This window comes from Pteronotus mesoamericanus, unplaced genomic scaffold, assembly GCF_021234165.1.
Source record: "Pteronotus mesoamericanus isolate MK-2021 breed Mesoamerican mustached bat unplaced genomic scaffold, CSHL_Meso_final contig_78, whole genome shotgun sequence".
NCBI lineage: Eukaryota > Metazoa > Chordata > Mammalia > Chiroptera > Mormoopidae > Pteronotus > Pteronotus mesoamericanus.
The window spans coordinates 815,787-837,253 of NW_026555258.1; the positions used below are offsets into that span (position 1 = coordinate 815,787).

Sequence of the window (21,467 nt, forward strand, 5' to 3'; positions counted from 1 at the left end):
CGCCCCCAGCGGGCCCCTTGGATGAGCCTGGGAACCACGACAGTGGGGTCGAGTCTGTGCCACGACCTTCAGGTCCCCACGTGCGCTACCTACCCGCCCCGAGCTCTGTGGCCCCTTAGCTGGGATGGGGGTCTCCCAGGGGCTCAGGGACCTGGGGGTCACAGGGCAGTGAACGGTCGCAGGGGACGCACAGTGCCTCTGGGGCGTCGTTGGCGCTGCGCAGACGTGCTGCGGGGCCTGCGGGGGCGGGGGGCGGTGCACACTCGACGCCGGGCCACCGCACTGGGCCGGGGCAGGCAGGTGCCCCCCTGTCACGACCCCCCGTGCCCACGGCAGGGGGTGGGGGAGGCCAGGCTGGTGCCCGCTGAGCTGCGCGGACGCAGTGCGTGGGCAGCCCTCGCGGGACAGCTGGGAGACGGAGGCCTGGAGCGGCGGGCGGGCCAAGGCCCCCCAGGCAGGCCGCGTCCAGAGGAGCAGGGCGGTCTGGCCCCACAGGCCCCGCAGGCCGGCGGCACATCTCCCGTGGGGCTTGCTTTGGGAACGGGAGCCCCTAAAATCCTGGGGGGCTCTGCGCGGTCCGTCCCACCAGGGGCCTGTTGCTCTGGGCAACTCCAGGAGCGCGCGCATGCGCACACACACTCAGACAGCCCCCCTGGGGGTCAGAAGGGGCTGCACACTGGGGAGCTGACAAGGGGGCAGAAGAGAGGTTGCAGGAAGCTGTGTCACAGGGAGGGGAGAGGTGCCAGACCGATGGCCAGGGGCTGCCTGGGCGGGGGCCACCCCCAGGATCGCCTGGAGAGGACGTGGAGTCCTGCGTCTTCTGCTCTGGGCCCCTGGAATTAAGAGGAGACCCCCTCCCTAGTGTGCAGGGGGCTGCAGGAGAGAAAGCCTCCGCCTACTCCTCTGTGCGTGGGAGTGCACAGATCATGTGACACCAAGGGTCCCACAGGCTCCTGGAAGAGTCTGCCATCCCTGGCTCTCCATCTGGGACCCCACTGTGCTCTCAGTCCTTGGAAAATGCTTTCTACTCCCCCGAGGTCCTTCTGAGCGGCCTGAGTGGTGGAGGGTCCTGGGAGTTGGGTAGGAGGGGACAGGGCAGAGCACGGGGCGCCTCCTCTGGGGACCAAGGATGCGGCCATCCTTGGCAGACCTGGGGTTCTCGTGTGGAAGTGGGTCCCGAGGTATCGCCCTGGCTGGGGTGAGAAGGCCTCATGAATGAACTGGGCTCCAGGACAGTGCGGGGAAAGAGGGGATGGAGAGGGGCTTCTGGGGTCCCAGGCGTCGCCCCGCAGCCTGCAGGTCCTGTTCCTTTGCCCTCTGGCGTGGGGGGGGGGGGGGGGGAACCTGCTGCCTTGACTACACCCAAACAAAGGTGTGTGTTTTGTTTTCTGGTTTCCTCGCCTGGGTTGCAGTGCTGGGGATGGCCACCAGGGGGCGGGCTGCGCCCACCGTGCTCGCGGGAGCTGCTGGAACCAGGAAGGGACACCCAGGGGTCATTCGGAGCATCCCGCCGCCTCGGACCCCCCACGCACCTTTTATTATTAGTCTCCCCGTCCACAGTGTGAGCTGCTCAGAAGAGGAAGGGGCGCCGAGACCCTGTCATTATCATTCAGTTCTTGTGCCCCCCCCCACTCACCCTGAGCAGGAGCTGTGCTGGGGGCGGGGGCGTGGTGACAGGCCCCACGTGGTACCCCCCTCCAGGAGGTCACAGCCCAGGAGAGAAGAGCAGTGCCCTGGGGAAAGGAGGCAGGGGCTGAGGGAGGGGGGCCCTCGGTGGGGTCGCAGGGCCTCCCGGGTGCCATTTATGCTGTGACTGGAAGGACAAGAGGAGCCAGCCTCGCACCCGTTCTGGGAGAAGTGTTCCCGGGGACCGGGACGAGGCCCAGCCGCAGAGACTGGGGGGATCCAGCCAGTGCCTGCAGGGGGCGGGGGAGAGGCAGGCCCGGGACCGCAGGGGGCCACCGCGGCACCTCCCAGGCCAGACGCTGACCGGCCACCTCTTGGCCTCTGGACCAGAGCCCCTCTCGGCTCCTCGGGCGCCTCTGCCTCCAGGTCTCCGGGGGACGGGGGCGGGGACGGGGGCGGGGCGGGGGCGGGGCCTGTCCCCACAGAGACCAGTCCCGGGTATTGGCAAGATTCCGGTTGGACTGGGGGTCTCAGGTCCCTTTGGGCTCTGGGCCGGGACCCTCTTGGTCACTGACCTGGGACAGCGCATAACAGCTGACCTTGTTTCTCCGGAACATTGGGTCAGAGATGGAGGGACAGAGACAGAGGGGCACAGGGGACAGAGAGCAACAGAGAATGCGTGCCGGAAGGGGGACCGCAGCTGTCACGGGCTCAACTAACTCGGGCTCAACTAACTCTGCTCGGGCAGGGCAGTCACACGGCGATGCCGGGCCGAGGCACTCGCCCGGGCCTGTCCCTAGGGGGCCCTGGAAGGCGACCTATCCGAAGGGACCAGGCCGGGGTCCCTGTCGTTGCAGAGCTCTGCCCCGGAGATCAGCGAGGAACTGGTCTACGGGGACACCCACTCCAAAGGCCAGCGCAGGCTCAGGCTGCGGCGTGTAACCCGCCCCCCGCGGTCCTAGAACTGGGGCCCCGGGGGCGGGGCCCCTCCCCGGGGTCCTGCCTCGGCTCCCCTTGACGGGCCCGCGCTCACCCGCCTGAGCGGAGGACCTGGGGCCTCGGAAGCAGAGCCCAGGGTGAGCAGGAGGGGAGGCGGGGGTGGGCGGCGGGCGCGTGAGCTCCCGCGGAGGGCGGGGGGGCCCAGGGCTGGCACAGGACCCGCCGCCCCTGCAGGGGGAGCCTGCGCCCGCGCCCGGCCGGCGGGGAGCGGCTCTGGATCCTCCCTCGGCCAGCGCGGCGGCCGCCCGGCCCGCTCCCCCACCAGGACGCCCCTCAGCCTCCCTCCTGGACCTGTTCCTTTCCGTTACTTTTACAATTCGTTTTCCTTTGATGTTCCCTGCGGCAGTATCAGCTTTACATTAGGAGCCACACCAGTTGTTTTCATTTGAAACCGTGCGATTCCTGAGCATGAAGTCCATTCACGACGCTGGGCGCCCGGCCTCCGTGTCTGGGGCAGAAGGGCAGCCCCCGCCAGGGGACCCTCGCCCGGCAGCCCGGCGCCTCCTCAGGGCGCCCGTCGGTGGGGTCTCCCAGCGGGCGCCCCCCTGGGTCCACCCACCCGTGTGTGTTCTGGGAAGGGCGTTTCTCGCCCTTCTGGACTTTCCTGTAGGTGGCCAGCTGCCCGTGCGTCCCACATCGCAACTCTTTGTTGTTCCCAAATAAACCTGTTTTGCTGGCCATTCGTTACAGGTCCACATTATTTGGTGGCCCGGACAGGGGCCCAGAAATGGCCCTGAGACCCCGGGCACTGAGCGAGCAGGTGGCCCGCATGGAGCCAGGTCTCCCTCCGGAGCCACGCCGCCTCCGCCCCCTCCCTGGTTCAAAGGACAGCTGAGGCGGGCCTTTCCGGGAGGGCCCAGCTCTGTGTGTGAGGACTCGGTGGCTCTTTGGCCTGGCCCTTCTGCAAGCGGGCTGCCCCAAGGGGCCCGAGCCCTTCAGCCTTCGCCGATGCCTTTGGGGCGGGGCTATTTCTCATGGGCCGAGCTGGAGGTTGTCTGCAGCCCAGCCGGGCGTTTGCTCTCGAGAAAAAGGTTCTGAAAAGCGGGGAGCGGGCCACGTGAGCGGTCTGAGCACCCCCGGGACCCCGCGCGTCTAAGCGAAGGGCCGACTTGGCCGCAGGTGACACAGGATGCGCCAGCCATTCGGGGGAACTTCTGAAATCCCCAAACCCTGTTTCCTGAAAACCAAATCGGACAATCATAGCTCTGGAATTGTCTAAACTGAGCAGAATGCCTGTTTTAATTGGTATGGGGTTGGCCAAAAAGTCCTTTACGTTTTTTCCTTTAAACAAAAGACACATTTTTCGTTTTCACCGATAACTTTGTTGATTTGGGTATCTTGAGCATGTCGGCCGTCTCCCGCCATCGGCCTCTAGTGGGGAGAGGCCAGGGGCGCTGCTCAGCACCTCCCATGGCATGAGACGGCCCCGCCGCACAGTAGGATTCGGCCAGAATGTCGGCAGCGCCGGGAAACTTGGCGGCTCACTTCTGACGCGTTCGCGCAGTCGCAGCACCTCCTCCACACACGGCACAGATTTTTTTTGCATTTCAGTTGCATTTTTACCTTTCTTGACATAATAAAGCGTAACATTCACTGAAAATGTTGCGTCTATTCTTCCATCTTCAATATTAAATTGGCTGCACAAAAATTCACCAATGTCGATAATTAAAAAAAAACAAACGCACACTGACAGGACAGCTGGCACAATGCAGTCTAACAAAATTGCTTCGAATGAGCCTAGAGACAACTGAGCACCCCCGGAGCCATCGCACGGAGACAACCCAGGAACCTTCCTGGCCGGCCCAGTGTTTGGAGGCTCCCCAGGGTGACGCGGAGCCTCAAGTTGCCCCTTGGCAGAATAGAACCGTCAGGGTAACTGAGGCAAAACAATACGTGAGGAGACACAAAGCGGCTCTGAAGTCTCAGGCGCCTGTTCCCCCTGACCCCCATCTCAGGCTCGTCCGCCCCGGTGCCATCTTTCTCCTCGGGTCCAGTCAGTGCCTGTCCCTTTAAAGTGAAGCCCCCCGAGCACCGAAAGGCCCAACTCTGGCCTCTCGCCCGCCCTGCCCTGCGGCCCAGCCGCGAGCGGCGGTCGAGGCGCCGAGCCCACGACGGCCGCGCTGTGTCAGCCGCCACGTTCGGTCCTTCAGCAGACCTGGGGGCCCCCGGTGCTTCAGGCTGCGCTGTGCCTGTGGCTACCACTGTGCCTCTGTCCAGCGAACAGAAGAAATGGGGGTTCAGCAGGGTCCTCAGAAGGTCACGTTAAAGGGACAGGCTCTCCTCGGTCTCTGCCGTATGTGCCCTGTCGTCCCCCCGCCTTCCCCCGACCCGACACCACACAACACAAAATCAGAACACCTGCTGGTCCCCGAGACGCCCAGGGAGACCCTGAGAAACCGGGCTGGGAGCCACGTGAGGGCCCCTCCCAAGTCGGGGTCTCCGCAGCCGGCGCCCAGGGGCCCGCCCTGAAGGGCGCCCCCGGGAAGTCCTCGCGAGTCTTTCCGGTTTTGGTTTCTCGAGGCCTCGGTTGTCCCTGTGCTGGGGCGATCCCGCCTCGGATCAGGTCCTGGTAGAAAGGCCGCTCTCTGGCCGAGGGGCTGAACAAGACAGGCTTTGTAGCTCCTGCCTCTGAGTTTTTAGCATCTGATGACGTGTGTAGAGTCACAATCCAAAAAGGGTATTTGCATCAAATAGATGGCAACGCATTTGCATCGCAATTTCACACTTTTAAGAAAAGAAATGTAGCCCCGGCTGGCATGGCTCAGACTGAGCGCCGGCCTGCGACCCGGAGGGTCGCCGGTTCGATTCCCCGTCAGAGCACACGCCTGGGGTGCGGGCCAGTCCCCAGGAGGGGGCGCACCAGACGCAACCACCCATGGATGATTCTCCCCTCTCTCTTTCTCCCTCCCTTCCCCTCTCTGAAAATAAATGAAATCTTTTTTTAAAAAAGAAAATAAAAAATGTAAATTGCCTACAGTCTTCCCCCCGCCCAATCATCCAGGCTGCCATTAAGTGCATGATGAACGTGGGGGTTATTCAGGCGTAGCCACGGTTTCTCCGCCGCTCTCCACACCATCTGTGCCCATCGGGGCCCTCGGGGCAGCTGCCCCTCCCTTTGCAGGCAGTGTGGGGCGGGGCGTGTATGCAGGGGGGGCGGTCAGCGCCCACCTGCGCCCGCCGCCAGGAGGAGAAGCCCTGCCGGGCTCCTGATGCGCGTCTGTTGACAAGTGAGACCAGATCACTGCGCGACCGGGAGCCACCTCCGTCTTCCTCCGGGACTTTAACCTGGGAAATCACAGTCCCCCTCGGACCTGGGGGTCCCCCGGCGGCCCTCCTAAGGACGATGTGCCTCGGGCAGGCGGGCCGTTTCTAGAATGTCACCCCTGGGGGGCCGGGGGCCGCGGTCTGTTCCTAGGCCTCTACCTGCGTCTCCGAGCCCCTCTCCGAGAAGGACTTGCCGAGTCCCCGACCGTCCCCAGGACCCTCGCGCCCGGGCGCCCGCGGAGTGCGGGTGCTCAGGCGGGGCCTCCCTCCTCCGCCCCTGGTCGAGGGCCCCTCGTGGGTCGGGTGGTCCGGCCGCCGCTGAGCAGCGGCCTGTGTGAGTGCGTGTGAATGTGAGATCGCGTGTGAACGTACGTGTGTGAATGCCCGTGTCGGAGGGCGTGGCTGTGGGTGAACGTGCCGGTGGGATCGTGAGCGTGTGAGCGCGTGAGCGCGTGAGCGTGTGAGGCGAGCCAACATGAGGGCTGAGTTTGCCGGGTGCCTGTGCAGGTCACTGCCCAGCGACCTCCGTCCGTCGCACAGCGGGCCCCGGTGTGTCCCCGGCTCCGGTGAAGGCACCGGGGTCCCGCCGGGACTCAGGGCGGGGCTGCGGTGGGCGCCGCGGGCGGCCGTGCCACTGCGAAGGCGGAGCCTCCCTCGGGCTGTGGGAGGGGCCTGCTTCGGTTACCTCCTGCTCCCCCCCCCAGGAAGGGCCAGCCTCCCTTCGGCCCCCCCCCACCGGGCGGGGCGTCTGTCTGCTCCCGCAACGGTCAAGGTCAAGGTCAGTGTGCGGTGGCACCTGCGACCGAGAGACCCAGCCTGCGCCTGCGCGAGGACACCCCACGTGCCTGCCGCCCTCCCCCCCCCCCCCCGACCCGCCCCAGTTTCCAACCCTCCTCTCTTGCCATCTGTCTCTCGGGCGGGGTCGGGGGGTGGGAGCTGCCGGAACCCCTCCCCAGTGACACTGTTTTCTTTTCTTTTGCATAAATGCCTGGAAGAGGAATCACAGGTGAGGTGGTAAATGTGTGCTCAGATTTCTAAGTGCCAAGCTGTCCTCCGGGATGGCGGGCCCGCGCGTGTCCCCGTCCCCGCCGGCGTGGGAGGGCGTTCCCGGGGCTGGGTCCCTGCCAGCGGCGGGGCGGAGGGCGGCGATTTGCATCTGCCTCTTGGTGAAGTCGCGCCCCAGGGCACGGGGCCGTGTTCGTTTGCCATCCCTCCGCCTTCTTCAGGGACGTGCCTGTTCAAGCGTTTCTCTTAGCTTCCCCGGGCTGGTCCCCTTCTCCGGGTTGAGGTTTGAGATTTCTTCACACATGCTTTTGTTGGATTATGTAACCTGCCAGTATTTTTCCCGGTGTGTAGCTGTTTTTGTTTTTGTTTTAATTATCTTGTACCCTCTGTTGCAGAACAAAACTTTTCCGTTTTGATGAGGTGCACTCACTCATCTTTCTTCAATGAACTGCGCTTCTGGTGCAACAGCTGAGGCTTTGGCTGGGCCCCAGGCCCCGGAAATGCCCCGTCTCCCCTAAGCGCCCTCTAGACCTGCGAGGCGCTGCGGGCCCGGGAGCCGAGGGCCGGCTCTGCGGAGGGGCCGGCCTGCCGCCAGGGCCGCCGGTTCGCACGGGGACGGCCGGCCTCCCGACGCCTGTTGCTGGGAAGGCCGCCTGTCTCGCAGAAGGGCTCCTGCGTCTCCGTCAGCCCCCGCCACCCCCGTGCGGCCCTTCCTCTCGCTCTCCGCCCTGCTCCAGCCCTCACATCCGCCTGTGTGAACAGCCCTCATGTCATAGGGAGAAGGGGCAGCCCCGGGGCCTCACGGCGGCCGGCGGGCCAAGGGGTCCCGGGGGGCCGCCGGTCCTGTCTGAGGTCCGAGAGGGACAGGGATCCCGCCCGTCCCTGGGAAAAGGTCAGCACCCACAGGGGACACCAGAGCCTTTCTCGCCGCCTGCACCTGCCTCCTGGCCCCTTAAAAGGGCAGGGCCGGCCCCTCCCCGCGCAGGAGAGCAGGGCTCCCCTCCACAGCGCCGGGCGGGGTGGGGGGGTTCCCTGGGTCAGGCCAAGGCCCTCAGCTCCCTCGCCCTGGGGCCCTGAGGGCGAGGGGCGGAGGCAAGGGCATCGCGGCGCCTTTGTGCGCCCTCGGCGGCCCCGGGGCCCCGCCGCCGCAGGCTCAGCCCTGGCAACAGACAAGGCCACTCCAGGGCAGGGAGCAGGCGGTGGCCCCCCAAGGCGCGCCCGCCCCGAGCCCGTCCAGGGGGCTGACGTGGGAGCAGGGCCTTTGCAGGAGTAGCTTTGTTAAGGAGCGTGAGGTGAGGTCATCCCAGGTTGGGGGGCCCCGCGTCCAAGGGCTTCTCTTCCAGAGGAGAGAAGAGGGGGTCCCGGGATGCGGCAGCAGGTCCTGTGAGGACGGAGCGGGTGGCAGGCCAGTCAAGAGGCGCGTGCGTCTCTGTTGAGGGGTTTTCTCCACTGGCAGCGGCTTGGGGCCCGTGGGTGCCTCCTCCGGTGAGGCCCCCGGCGTGGGGGCGACGCCCGCGCCGTGGGAGGCGCGTGGGCCTGTTCTCTCCTCCCGCGCTGTGGGCAGGGCCTGTGCTGCCTCTCCCGGCGCCCGGCGCCTCCCGGGCTCTTCTGTGTCGGGCGGCTCCTAACCTGCCGCAGCCTCCTCACTGCTGCGGGGCGGCTCAGGCCAGACCTCATTTCCCCGCGGAGCTTCCCGCGCCGGCTGGGCCCGCCAGGGTGCCGGGGTCAGACCGATGGGTTCTTGTTGGTTTTGTGAATCTTTACGGGACCTGCCAGCCTCGCTGGCTGCCTCAAGCTACACCGGGGGCTCTGGGGGGGGGCTCCCCAAGGGTGTCTCCAGGCATCCCCGGCGCCAGCCCGCTGCCGCCCCCCCCGACCCCGGTCTGGGTGGGTGTGGGGGGGTACCTATGGGCTGCGGCACTTCCTGCCCTTGCCCGGGTTCCCCCCAACCCCAGCTTCACCCTGAGCCTCGCCCACACCCGGGCACGGTGCCTGCTGCCCACGGGCTGAGCAGGCCTCTCGCTGCCTTGGGAGCACGCCGTGCTCCGGGAGTGGGGGTGCCTGCTGAGTCCCGCACAGCGGAGCGCATGCCCTCGGTGCTTCTCCCTCGCCGCCCCCCCCCGCCCCCCCAGGCAGGGCTGCTGTCCCCAGAGCCGGGGCCGGGGCCGGGGCGGCCCAGAGCACTCACGGTGGATCTGACCGCCTGCAGCAGGCCCTTCCTCCAGCCACCAGCCCCCGCCCCGGGGACGGCTCCCACCCGGTCCCGGGGCCGCCAGCTCGGGAAGAGCCAGAGGCCAAGGCGACCGCACCAGCGGCGCCAGGAAACACAGCGCTTCACACCAGGAGCAGGCCTCCCTGAGGGGCGCAGAGACCCTTTATGAGTAAAGACACAGGTCTCCTCGACAATTCACAACGTCTTCTAATCATCCAGAAACCCCTGCTTTCACTGCCAGCTCCCGAGGGGACCGCGTGTGGCCGGAGGGGGCGGGGAGGGGGCCGCCCGGCGTCCGCCCGCAGGGCCCTGGGCAGCCTCACCCTCCTCTCCGCCCACCCGCTGCAGGCGCCACCCGCTTAGAGCGCAACTCCCGCAGAGAAGGGGCCCGGCCTCTGGCGGGACCCGTGTGCACCCGAGGCCCGCATGACCGCGTGGAGGACACCCCCGGCCGAGCAGAGGGCCCCCCATGGGGAGCTGATGGCCAGGCCACTCTAGGCTCCTGTGCCTGGGGCGCAGGCCAGTCTCTCGCAGGCCTGTGCCTGGGGGGGCGGGGACGGGGGGCGCTGGCAGGCCTGCGTGCGGGGTGGGAGCCATGCCAGGCCCCCCGCGGTCTCTCTCCGCAAGGACAGGACAGGGAAGCGTGGCTGTGCCGCAGGTCACAAAGGCTCCGTCCCAGGCGGCCCCCGCGCCCTCCCTCCGCCCTTCCCCGCGCCCCTCAGCGGTTGCGGATCTCCTGGTGGTTCTTGGGAACGGCCACGAACCGCAGCTTCTTCAGGACGGGTGGCCAGCCTAGCAGCGACTCGTCCCACAGGTACTCCGGGGACAGCACCTTGGTGGGCTTGTGGTCCAGCAGGTACTTGTTCAGGTGGCTCTCGTCGTGCCAGACGGCCTCGATGCCGCTGGCCCAGTCCGCCATCATGGCCTGGTGACAGGCTGTGGTGAGCTGGTGAACCTCGGACACCGAGCCCCCGAAGAAGCCCCCCAGGTAGTAAAAGTCTCCCTGGTCCCGGGGGATGTAGGCCTGGGACTGCGGCCTGCGCTCGTAGGTGAAGGCCTCGCGGGAGGCCTGGTAGAAGCCGGGATGCAGGGTGCCGAAGAGCGAGGACAGGATCTCCACGCCCACGTGGTCGCGGAAGCGCATGTCCACGTCCGTGCACACCAGGAAGTCCACCTCGTGCCGGAAGCGCTGCTCGCAGAAGCTGCTGAGCATCTCCATGCGGCGCATGGACACATCCTGCCAGCGCTTGGCCGCGGGGACCTGGAGGACCACCACGCGGCGGCCGTCCCGCAGGGGCACTCGCGGCACGTCGGCGGGCCGGTCGGTGAAGATGTAGTAGTTGACCGGGTGTCCCACCATGAAGTGCTCCTCCGCCGTCTCCAGGAACAGCTTCAGGAAGACCACGTACCTGCGGCGGCAGGAGACAGCGGGGGCGGGCGGTCACTGCGGAGCCGGGTGGGGCGGCCGGCACTGGGGAGCGTGGGCGTCTTCCTTGGGGAGCGGCCGCGGTCCCGGCCCAGCTTGAGCGGGTCACGGGCCGGGCTGCCCTCACCCTCTGCACCGCGCGACGGCGGCCGTCCGCACCCCGTCCTGTGGGGGGGGCCTGGGGCTCAGGTGGCGAAAAACGGGGGCAGCCCCGTCAGCAGAGTGGGAGCTGGCTCACCGCCCTGTGCCGTGCGCCCGGGGGGCCCCTGCAGGGCCCCCTCTCCTAGGAAGCCCCCCCGCCAGGGCCCGGCCCGCCCGGCCCGAGCGCAGCGCCCGCTGCCGTGCCCCTTCTCGAGCCCAGCAGAGCCCGTCACACAGGTGCCCCCTTCACGGTCGGGGGCTGTCGCCACCCCTGGAAGGTCCTTCCTGGTGGCCTGCCAGCAGGGTCCTCGGGAAACTGCAGGTCGTCCCGACAGGGGTCACCGCGGAGCTCCCCCTGACGTGGGTCAGGTTCCCCCACCCCGTGGGGAGGGGAGAGGAGGCCCGCAGGAAAATGGGGTACTTGCTTAGGCCCCGGCTTAGAGCCCAAGGTGCCAGCTGCTAGGTCCGGCTCGTAGGTCTCCCCTGCCCTGGGATGTCTTCTCCAGCGACCCCGTGTGGCTGGTTCTTCCCTGAGGTCCCCGAGGGCCATCTGCCCCCCACCCTGGGGAGGGACAGCAGCTCCCCCCATGGGGCACGTGTGCTGAGCCTTGAGGGACGCTCAGATTCTCGGGCAGCACCGAGGGCAGCACCCCCGCACCAGTGGCCTCCTGCACCTGGCGGGTCCGTAAATCCCCCCAGGGGAGGGGGGCCCGAGGGTTAAGGAGGGGCGCACGCACCCCGTCCCCCTCTGCGGAGGTGCAGCCGGGCACCCAGAGCCCTTCCCGGAAGCCAGGCCCGGCCCGCGGGCTCCGGGCTCTCGCGCCTGCCCCTCGGGAGGGCAGGGCCGCCCCCACCTCGCTCTGCCCTGGACACACAGGGGACCCTGAGGCCTTGTCTACGCCCCCTCCGCCGGCCCTGTCACCGACTCACTTCTTGATGGCAAACACGGTCAGCCCGATGGTGACGTTCCGGAGCCGGAACTGCTGGTTCAGGAGGTCCACGTTGAAGGTCCCCTCCCAGACGATGGGGGCCAACCAAGGGGTCAGGACGAGCACGTCCTTCCTCCTGCGTCGCCAGAGCCGCGCGGCGGCCGTGAGCCGGCGGGAGGGTGCGCCGGGCCCGCGCTCCCCGCCCCACCGGGCGCCCCGGCCCGGCCCCGCCCGCTCCGCGCCCGCTGGCCGCCCTCCCGGAGGGCTCGGCCGGGCAAGGACCGCCCGCGCGCGAGCCCCCACGCAAACACCGCGTGCCCTGAGGACCCCGGGGTGGGAGCTGTGGTTTGCAGCAAAGGGGGCCCGGGGCGGCGCTGAGGGGTGGCCCGCGCTTTCTACGCTTTCTTGGGAGAGCAGAGGATGGGAAGCAGGAAAAGGACAGTGGGTAATCGCTGCAGCTCGGGCACACCGGCCAGAGGAGGGGCCCGGCCCGTCCCAGGGGAGGTCTCAGCGGGGCCTCAGGGCAGCGCGGGTCGGACAGGAAACCCCAACGCGGTTACTCACGAGGGTATTAGCGCCTTGGGCTGGGGATAAACCACCCTGCAAAACAACACAGGGGGAGAGTTGGTGGAGCCGTGGAGAACGGGCCTGCCTCCGCCCGGAGGGGGTCTCAGCGTCCCCCCTCCGCTCACCGTGGGCGGGGAGGGCCCGGGAGTGACCTCCGGGAGGGTGGCCGGCCCAAAGGAACGGCCACCGGACACGCAGACCACCCGCCGGGCTGCGGCGGCACCGGCTGGGCGACAGGACACCTGCCCGACCCGGCCGTCCCAGGACCCGCTCCAGCAGCGACTGCGGCCTGGGGCAGGTGGGCGCCGCGGCCCGTCCCCCCTCGAGTATCATGGGGCCCCCAGGAGAACGAGCAGGGCGGCCGCTCGTCGCGGCCCAAGTGGCTGCGACTTATACTCCCGGAGGGCATTTAAACGTAAGGTGCCCGCCTTAAAGAGGGGCGGCGTGGCGGTCGCCGGGCCAGTGACGCGAGCTGTGGCCGCCTCCGCAGAGGGCTGGGGGCGGGGCGGGAGTGAGTGTTTCCCGGGGGCCGCGGGTCCGTTTGGGAGGGTGGAGAATTCCGGAGAGGTTGGCGGTGACGGTCTCACAACAGTGTGAGGGAACCGGGTGGCACTGAGCTGTGCTCCTAAGAACGGCTACAGCGGTGAGTGTCCGGCCGCGTGGGCGTGGCCACAGCGAGAAATTCCCAGCCAAGAATGCAGGGGGACCGCCTCGTCCCGATGCCTGAGGCCTCCCTGGCTTCTGCCACGACGGAGCCTGTGCCCCGGCAACCCAGGCCGGTCAGACGCCCTCCTTAAAACCAAGTGCCGCCCACTGGTCAAAACCGCGGCAGCAGCTTCACGTGGGCCCGGGGGAAGGGAGCAGCCAACCCCACCCGAGGGCGGGCGGACAGACAGCCCGGCCCACGTCCCTACCTCTGCTCCACACGCGCTCGGCTGACGGCAGGCGCCGGCGGGGAGGTGCCAGGGAACAGGCTGTACCTCGGCGACTGCACAGCCGGCGGGCTGGTCGGCGATCCAGCAGCCTCGCTGCAGAATGAGAACAGCGGGGTTTTAGCCGGGGAGCCCAGGGATCATAGCTGGGGGTCCCGGTGGCAGGGATGGGGTGGCCTGGAGCGTGGACACGGACCGAGTCTGAAACAGGCCGTCACTGTGGGCAGAGGGGGCCGGCCAGCAGGGGTCATTCATGGGACACACAGGGGACCCCAGGGCCAGGGACTTGGCCGAGCTGCTCTGAGTGGGGGGAGGGGCGGGGAGGAGGCCCCCCTCAAGTGTCGTCCCAGTAGGGGCGGGGGTGGCGGAGCACGGGGCCCGGGCCCCGCCGTTGGCTCACTCACCTCTCCCCTTCGGGTCTGGTCCCCAGGCGCAGAATTCTTGGGCTGAGGACCCCCGTGCTGCAGAGGAGCCCCCCAAGGCCAGCGGTGAGGAGCGCGGGCCTGGGACGGCCTGTCCAGCATCCTCAGGAGGAGCGGGTGCCGGAACCCAGGCCGTAAGCCTAGAGCTCGGTGGGGCAGCCGCCCGGCCTCAGGCCAGGCTGGGGCTGTCGCTGCGGCCATAGCGCCCACCCGAGCCCCAGCCGCAGTGGGAGGGGGCCCCAGGCACGGCTGGCGGCCTGAGGCCGCCCCAGGGACAGGCTCCCGGCGGGGCCCCGAACCCCCAGGAAAAGGTCCATGTGCCTTCACTTCGCGATTCCAGGGCCTTCTCTGCTCCCGGCCGTCCCGTCCCCTCCCCCAGCCCCTCAGCTGAGGGGCTCCTTGCCTCGCCCCGAGGCCCCACCTGTGAAGCGGGGGGGGGCAGAGAAGGGGCGGCTGGAATAAGAGGGTGTGTGAAGTGGCACGTCGGTGGGTGGGCAGCTGTCATCTGTGCTGCCGTGACTGTTGGCGATTCGGGGGCAGGGACAGCGGGGGGCGGGGGGCATCGGATTTGCTCCCGCTGCGGGTTCTCTCAGGCCGCGCCCGCCCCGCCAGTCAGCCCCTTCTTACCAGAAGAAGACCAGGAGGGACAGGAACATGAGAAAGTTCAGGGGGTGGGGCGAGCAGCACTTGAGCATTCCTGCGAAGATCGGAGACCGGTCAGCCGCACGCCGCCCGCTCCCGGCCCCCGTCTGTCTTGCCCGCCTGGGCGTGAGGGGAACGGCAGAGCCCGCTGGCCTGGGTCCTACCGGGACGGCCCCTCTGAGCGGAGGGCAAGGAGCCAGGAAAAGCCCCGGCGAGCGGAACGGGGAAACGGAGGCAACAACGTTAGACACAGCCGGGCCGTCTGAGCACCGCACAGCCTGCTGGTGCATCGCAGGCCTCGCCCCCCTACCAGGGACGCCTGAGAGCCAACACACCTGAGAGCCAACCGTCTGCCTCCACCCCTCCCTCCCCGGCGGGCGCACCGCCTCCCCCATCTGCGCCGTCAGGGCGAGAGGAAGAGGAGGAGCAGGGTCTCTGACGCACACGGAGTGAAGGTGGGAACCGGGGCAGCAGGTGGGCGGGTGGGCGAGCCCCACCTCCCAGGCACCGCGCCCCCCGGGCATGGCCCCTGCCGACCCCCACGGCTCCCCTGCGTGAGTCTCCTTCTGAAAGCTCCCAGGTCTTAGGGTCTGTGCCCGCCCCCTGCTCCGACAGCTGGCCTCTGACCCCCTCCCTGCCCCTGCTCCTCTCGGGCTTCCTGTCCTCCTGCAGGTCGGGTGTGGAGCCCGCGGGGGCAACGTCTGTAAGACCCAGTCCAAACCCCGCCCGTTCCTCCTCCCTCCCTCAGAGGGGCGGGGGCTCCTCCCCTCAGACACCCCCCACCCCTGCCTCCCAGTTACCCGGCCTTCCCCGCTGAGCACCCTTCTCCTTGCAGACGGGCGGGACCCCACTGGAATGAACGCTGGAGGACCACCGCTGACCCCCGAGCCAGGGGGCTGGAGCCCCGCTAACAGGCCTCCAGGGAGGACTGAGGAACACGGCCTCCCCAGAGGGTTTGCGCCCCGGCCCCGGTGCACAGTGCAGCCTTCCTTGATGCTGTAGCACAGCGGTCAGGCCACATCGCTGGAGAAGATGTGGGGGGCGGAGTATGGGGGGGCAGCAGGAAGAAAACCCCGAGGTCGAAGGGAAGATGAACAGCGGCTTCCCCTCCCTGCCAAGGAGGGACTCTGCCCGCAGCGGCCGGGAGCCAGCAGGGGGCGCTCGTGGCTCAGGACTTGGCCCCCTTGTTGCGCGCGGTGGCCCAGCATGGCCACACGGGCCTCCTTGGCTGGGAAGGCGGACACTGCCGCCGGCTTCCAGCGCGGGTGTGAGGGGCTCTGGCAGCGGACGTTCACACAGCAGGCGGCCCGAGCTCGCTGTCCCGTGGCCTCCTGCTCTCTCGGCCTCCTGGCTTTGCTGGGCCCCGCGCAGTGGGACGCCAGCCCCAGGCAGGGCCCTGCTGGGACGTGAGCCTCGCCAGGCCAGGCTCCCGCCCCGGGGGCCCTGTGACCCAGGCGGCCTGGCACCCAGACGGCTTCACCCCTCGGCCCGAGGGCAGCGCCCGGAGGCACACGCCGGGAGGGTCTGGCGCGAGGAGCCCGTCTGCCGGAGTGTCTGGGCGGCCGGGTGGCGCAACCCAGGCCCAGAGCGAGGGCCGTAGCGGCCACCGAGGCCCGCAGGCGCGCTCCCGGGAGGGCGGAGGCCCGTCGGCACGGCCGCCCAGGCTCCCGCAGGGCCCACGAGCGGTAACGGGGCGCTTCTGGGCGTGGCTTCGGTTTGGGGCGCAAGGGAGGCTGTGTGTTTTGGGGAGGAGAAGGCTTCAGATCAGGAACGCTCCCAGCCGCCCCCCCCACCGGGAGCCGTGTTAATAAAAACCTATTTCCTTCCACATAGATCTTTGTATACACATACATGGCAACAAGCAGCCAGGCCCCACGCTGTCCAGTTACAATGTGTTCACGTGGTCAAGAGTTCGAGTGCAGCCCTGGCTGGTGCGGCACAGTGGACTGAGCGTTGGCCTGGGAACCAAAGGGTTGCCGGTTCGATTCCCAGTCGGGGCACCTGCCTGGATGGGGGGGCCGGGTTCCCAGCAGGGGGCGCGTGAGAGGCAGCCACACAGGGATGTTTCTCTCTCCCTCCCTCCCTCCCTTCCCCTCTCTCTAAAAGTAAATAAATAAAATCTTAATAGAACAAATAAAGGAAAGCTTCAGCCGCAGGAGACACACTTTAAAAACAAAGACACAGGTAGGTCCTGCGAGCAAGAGAGTGAAAGGCACACCCGCCAAACCGCCGCCCAGACCCAGACGCTCCAAATGCGCCCGGAGAGGAGGCACGGCCACGCGCCACGCAGTGACAGGGACACGCTCTGGGAAATGCGGCGTGAGGCCACCGACGCGGAGCCTACCTACCTCGGTGGCAAAGCCGGCTGCGCACCTGGGCTGCGCGGTCCGGCCCACAGGCCCTGGGCTGCAAGCCTGCGCGGCAGGTCTCCGCACGGAACAACGGGATTAAGTCGCGCAGGAGGGCAGGCGAGGCGGGCGGGAGGCAAGGCGGGGAACACGCGCTGCGTGAGGCGGGTGCTGGCGGGACACGGCGCAGGCTTCCCGGCCCACGGAACACGCAGGAAGAGCACGCCCTGTGGTGGTAGCTAAAAGGGCAGCAAATACGTAAACCGGCGACGCGGTCGTTTAGTATCAGCATCAGGAATTGCGCGGGGCACGTGACCGGCCGGGGGCGCGCCACTCTGCCAGGGCAGCGGCCAGCGGGCCCGTCACCCCGGCATGGCCCGGCCCGCCACCGGCCATCGCGCCTTTTCAGCCCCACTGCCATCTCCCGGGCCCGCGCGGCCCGCCCACCGGGGACCAGAGCGTCCGCGTCACCCGGGCCGGCCGGGCGGGGGTGCGGCCACGGAGCTCAGTCGGGAAGGAGGAGGCTCCGGAGAGGGAGGGTGGGGGCAGCTGGGCTGTGGCGGGCGGACGGTCCGATGGTCACCTTTCTGTCACGCGTATTTTACAGTAATGACGGTCATGATAATAAAAGAATGGGAGCCCCCTGAAAGCAGGGCTTCCCGCCGGAAAGGAGGCGCGTGGGATGCGGCTGGAGGTCGTTCCCCGTCCCTGATAGGACTCGGCACCCCTGAGGCCGCCCCTGGAGCCCTGAGAGCCGCGCTCCCTCCCGCCAACGCAGCAGGGCCCCCTCCAGCACCCGGACAGGAGCCGGGGGTGGGGGGCCCGCCCCGCCCCGCCCCGCCCCGCCCCGCCCCGCCCGGGGCCGCGGCAGGAGCTCGGCAGGGAGCGTGGAGGGCGGCTCGGCCTGTGCCTCGCACAGCACGGCTGCCCCGTCCAGGGCGGGGCGGGCTGGGCCCCGGCCTCCGCTCCTCCTCTGCGCCCGAGAGGAGCCGCCCAGGTGAGCGGGGGGGAGCGGGAGGGGGAGGGAGGGGCGGGGGTAGGCCCAGTCGGGGGTGTGGTGCCCCGGATGCCAAGCCCTGGGCCACGCAGGCCCGGACATGGCAGCACAGCCAGGGAGGGAGGAAGCGCTGAGGGCTGGGGGCAGGGGCCTAGAGGACCACAGCAGCAGGGAACCACCTACTGTGTGAGGAGCCAGGGTGCCCCGGTGGAGCAGGAGCGTTAGAGGGAGCCGAGAACACGGGAGGGGGGGCAGGGCAGGGACTTCAGGCTGGTGGGGGCGGGGCTAAGGCTGGGCTTCCCTGGCAGGCTCGTGAAACACCCCCACGTGTACCCTAGACAGCTGCGGACAGATCCGGTCGGGACCAAAGAACAGGGAACAGCTTAGCTGCCACTAATCAAGGAAACCATTTAAAACCACGTTTTCCCCTGCAGGCCTGAACTTTTCACCTGCACACACCTGCTGGGTGCTCGCGGAGGGGGAGGGGATAAAGGGAGTCACAAGGAAGGGGCCTGCCGCAGGCGGCGTGACTTTCCCAGAAGGACAGTTTTGCCCAGAGTCCTGTGGAATTCGTGCAAAGGCAGGGCCCAGACCCAGGTCCCGGGGACACCCTGCCCAGTGCCCACAGGACCAACACGGTCCCCAGGGCGCAGGACCGAAGTGCTAACACCAGCACAGGCCCAAGCAAACCGGGGTGAGCCGGCCCCCCGCCGCCAGGCCCCCGGCCTTCGGATGCGGCTGTCGCTGCCTGTGGGGCTGGGCAGAGGCCCCCGGGGGGCTGGGCGGCCCAGCGGGGGGCCTTCAGTCTCGCTTCCTCGGGGACACGCGGCATCGGGGCCAGCACAGGGCCCTGGCGGAATCCGCCCAGTCACGATGTCCTCGGAGCCCCGGCCGCCCCCTTCCAGGCAGCCACGGGAGGCCGAGCCTGAGCTGCGCCCCCGGGGGCGCCTGCACGTTGCGCCTTCGGGCCGCGGGATCGGCGGGCCCTGAGAGCTGGTGGCCCTTCCCCCCGCCCACTGCCCCGCGGGGCCCCGCGTGGAAGGGCAGACACAGCGGACAAGGGGCTTCAGGGCCGAGCGGAGCTGAACCGCGAACACCCGGCACGGCCCCTCCGCTCCGCCTGCCTCTCGGACCGGTCGGGAGCCCAGCCCCACGCCCCCCAGGACAGCTTCCATAACAAGGCCGGTCCCCCGGCAGGGGGGCCCGGGAGCCGAGCGGAACAGAGAGAGGAAGCGGGGCTCGGTTGCTCCCCCGGCCCCGGGGCAGCTTCCTTCTGCCACCTGGGCTGCACAGAGGAGGGAAAGCCCAGGAGCCACCCCTGGCGAGCCCCTGACTTTCTCCACTGGTGGAGGAAGGGGAGACCCCTGAGGCTGGGGTTCGAGCCCAGCCGTGGGTGGTGCTGGAAGGTCCAGGGCCAAAGGGCCGCCATTCTGGAAGCTTCACCGAGGCCACACTGTGTCGCCTAGGACCTGTGTCGCAAGGTCCGCCTAGAGCCCCAGATACGAGGGCAAACGCGCATTGGGAGATACAGGCCGGCGAGGGCCGGAGGGCGGCGCGGGGTGGGGGGCCAGGCCACAGCTCTGAGCAGGCGGACCAGGACCTCGGCCGGTGCCTGCCCGCCACCTGCGCTGACTGCGCCGGGTCTCCTCTGAACGGGGTGCAGGTCCTGAGGACCCCAGAGCCCAGCTTCCCCATCTGCAGCCACAGGGGCTGGGCCCAGGGTGGGGACGGGGCGGGGGGGGGCTCTGACATGTGAGACTGGGGGTCGCACCCAGGCAGCAGCAGGAACAGAGGCAGGGGCCACCCACCGGGGAAAGGCCCCCCCGCCCCCGCTCTGGGAGAGCGTCGCCGTCCCCGCTGTCCTGACCAGGGAGGGGGCCCAGCGACGCTCCGTCCCTTCCTTTCCCTCTCCCTCTCTCCCCCCTCGTTCCCCCACCCCCACCCCGCACAGGCAGGGTCTCAGCTCCCCAGAGACCTGGGCCTGCTCTGTCTGCCAAGGGCAGACGTCCCGGAAGGAGGAAGAGCCCTTGCTGGTCACCGGCTGTGTCCTGTGGGGCCCGGACGGGTAGGGAAAAGAGCCCGGGAGAGGGGCCGGGGAAGGGGCTTCCACCTGCGGGAGACCCGGGCAGGGGGCGGGCGGGGCGGGCAGCCCGGCCGGGGTCAGGACGTCGCCCTCGGGTGCCTGCCCTCTGCCCAGCTCGCCACCCCGGCCGCGTTCTGTCTCGTGCCTCTCTGGGCGCCACAGCCATGCCCGTCCAGGACCGCACACACCACACGCACGTGCACACAAAGGCAGCTTCCGACCCTCTCTGTCCACTCTGCGCACGGCCCACCCCGCTGACCCTGGGCGTCCTCCCTAGCGCGGCCGGAGCCCCAGCCAGAGGGGCCGGCGCTGCGGAGGAGGCCCCCGCAGCCCGTTCCTGGCGCCCCGGTCCCTCCTCACCCACCTGTGTAGTCCATGGCTCCCCCGAGGACCCGCAGGCGGCGTGCCTGGAGGCAGGGCCAGGGGTCACGGCGCAGGTCGGAAGCCTAGTTCGCGGAGCTCAGGCTCGGAGGCTCTGAACCTGAGCGTGAAGCCGCGTCCCCGCCCAGGGCACAGCCCTGCCTGCCCCGCCTGCGGGGAGGAGCCTTGCCAGGAGAGGCAGCCGGGCAAGACAGAAACCCCACCACACCCAGACTTCCAGCGCGGCGCCTGAGCCCAGAGGTTTCAGCCGTTGCTGGGTGGTGCTTTAGCGGCACCGCGACCCCCCGGGACACGGAGCTGCCCGATGGGTCCCTCGGTGGCTTCCCTGCTCTGAGGACCGAGCCCGGGGGGCTGCCCCGCGCCCCCCAGGCCGCGCCAGCGCAGGCTGTTGCTCACTGCACCCTCGTGCCCCGCGCTGTGTCTCCAGCGTGAGGCGCTTTAATAAGCCGATTGAGGAGAAGCCCAGTCACCGCAGCGACGATTCGGTTACTCTAGGTTTCAAGAAGTTGCCGGCCTGTTTCGCGTTCATGGCGGTGGAGGACCTTCCACAGACTGCTTCCTTTCCTTTGTTTTATGAGGTCCCCCCTCCCCAGTAATTTGAAAGACTTGTATTTTACCGCAGTGGAAAGCGCTTAGGGTCACGGTTTCCGGGATGCCTCTCGCGCGCGCTTTGCCGAGACCGTGGGGGCTGACTCCCCGCTGCGGGCTCCGATGCGGCTGACCGATCCCCCGCGTGGTCCCCCTTCTCCCTCCATTGAACGTTACTGTGTTCCTAAATATGGGCTGTAAACGTACGTATGCCTCCACTGCTGGAATCTTCATCTGTGAACGACATCGCCTACATCTGGAAAGATGAAGAAATCTCTTTTCTGTCCCCTTTCCATCATCTTTGTGAGAATCGTGTAATTTCTGTGTCAGGCTGAACCCATGGCCTTGGCCCTTGCTCATGACTTGGGTCTATACTTAAGTCGGGTCCTGGCACCAATGACCTTTTTGCCATCTTTGTCCAGCTGGACGGTGGCCGCCTCGCTCACGCCCCAGCTCGCCCTTCGGGGAGGTTCGCGGGAACAGCGCCGTGGGGTTTCCTGTGCCTCTGCCACCGGCTGCGCGAAGCCCTCCGGGCTCACTTCCTGGCCTCGGGGCCGCCTGGGCTGGTCCGAAGTCGCTGTCAGAAAGCGCAACCCCAGCCTGACCTTGCCCCTCAGCCGTAATTTGGAGTTTTGGCTCGGTGCCCAAGGGTCGCTCTTCTTGTCTTGAGGTCCAGTTGACCTCATGAGGAAAGATCTCCGTGGGAAACATTTTTTCCTTTGTAAAAAAATTTATTTATTTTTAGAGAGAGAGGGAGAGAAACACCCGTAGGGGGCTGCGTCTCACGCGCCCCCTGCTGGGGACCTGGCCCGCAACCCAGGCCTGGGCCCGGACTGGGGATCGAACCGGCGAGCCTGTGGGTCGCAGGCGGGCGCTCCGTCCGCCGAGCCGCACCAGCTGGGGCA

General features: G+C 68.3%; 1 protein-coding gene and 1 long non-coding RNA gene across 2 annotated transcripts; both read right to left on the minus strand.

Moving 5' to 3' along the window:
• Positions 1-9,770: 9,770 nt before the first annotated feature.
• ABO (ABO, alpha 1-3-N-acetylgalactosaminyltransferase and alpha 1-3-galactosyltransferase) lies at positions 9,771-13,356 on the minus strand. The gene is made up of 5 exons (XM_054584713.1): positions 13,298-13,356; positions 13,084-13,197; positions 12,167-12,202; positions 11,604-11,738; positions 9,771-10,515 (listed from the first exon to the last, which is right to left on the minus strand). Exons 1-5 carry the CDS (start codon positions 13,354-13,356, stop codon positions 9,825-9,827), a joined length of 1,035 nt encoding a protein of 344 aa, XP_054440688.1. The 3' UTR covers positions 9,771-9,824.
• Positions 13,357-13,540: 184 nt separating this feature from the next.
• Positions 13,541-20,027, minus strand: LOC129079535 (uncharacterized). The gene is made up of 3 exons (XR_008530068.1): positions 19,958-20,027; positions 14,151-14,220; positions 13,541-13,562 (listed from the first exon to the last, which is right to left on the minus strand). It is a non-coding gene; the product is annotated as an uncharacterized LOC129079535 (long non-coding RNA).
• Positions 20,028-21,467: the final 1,440 nt, after the last annotated feature.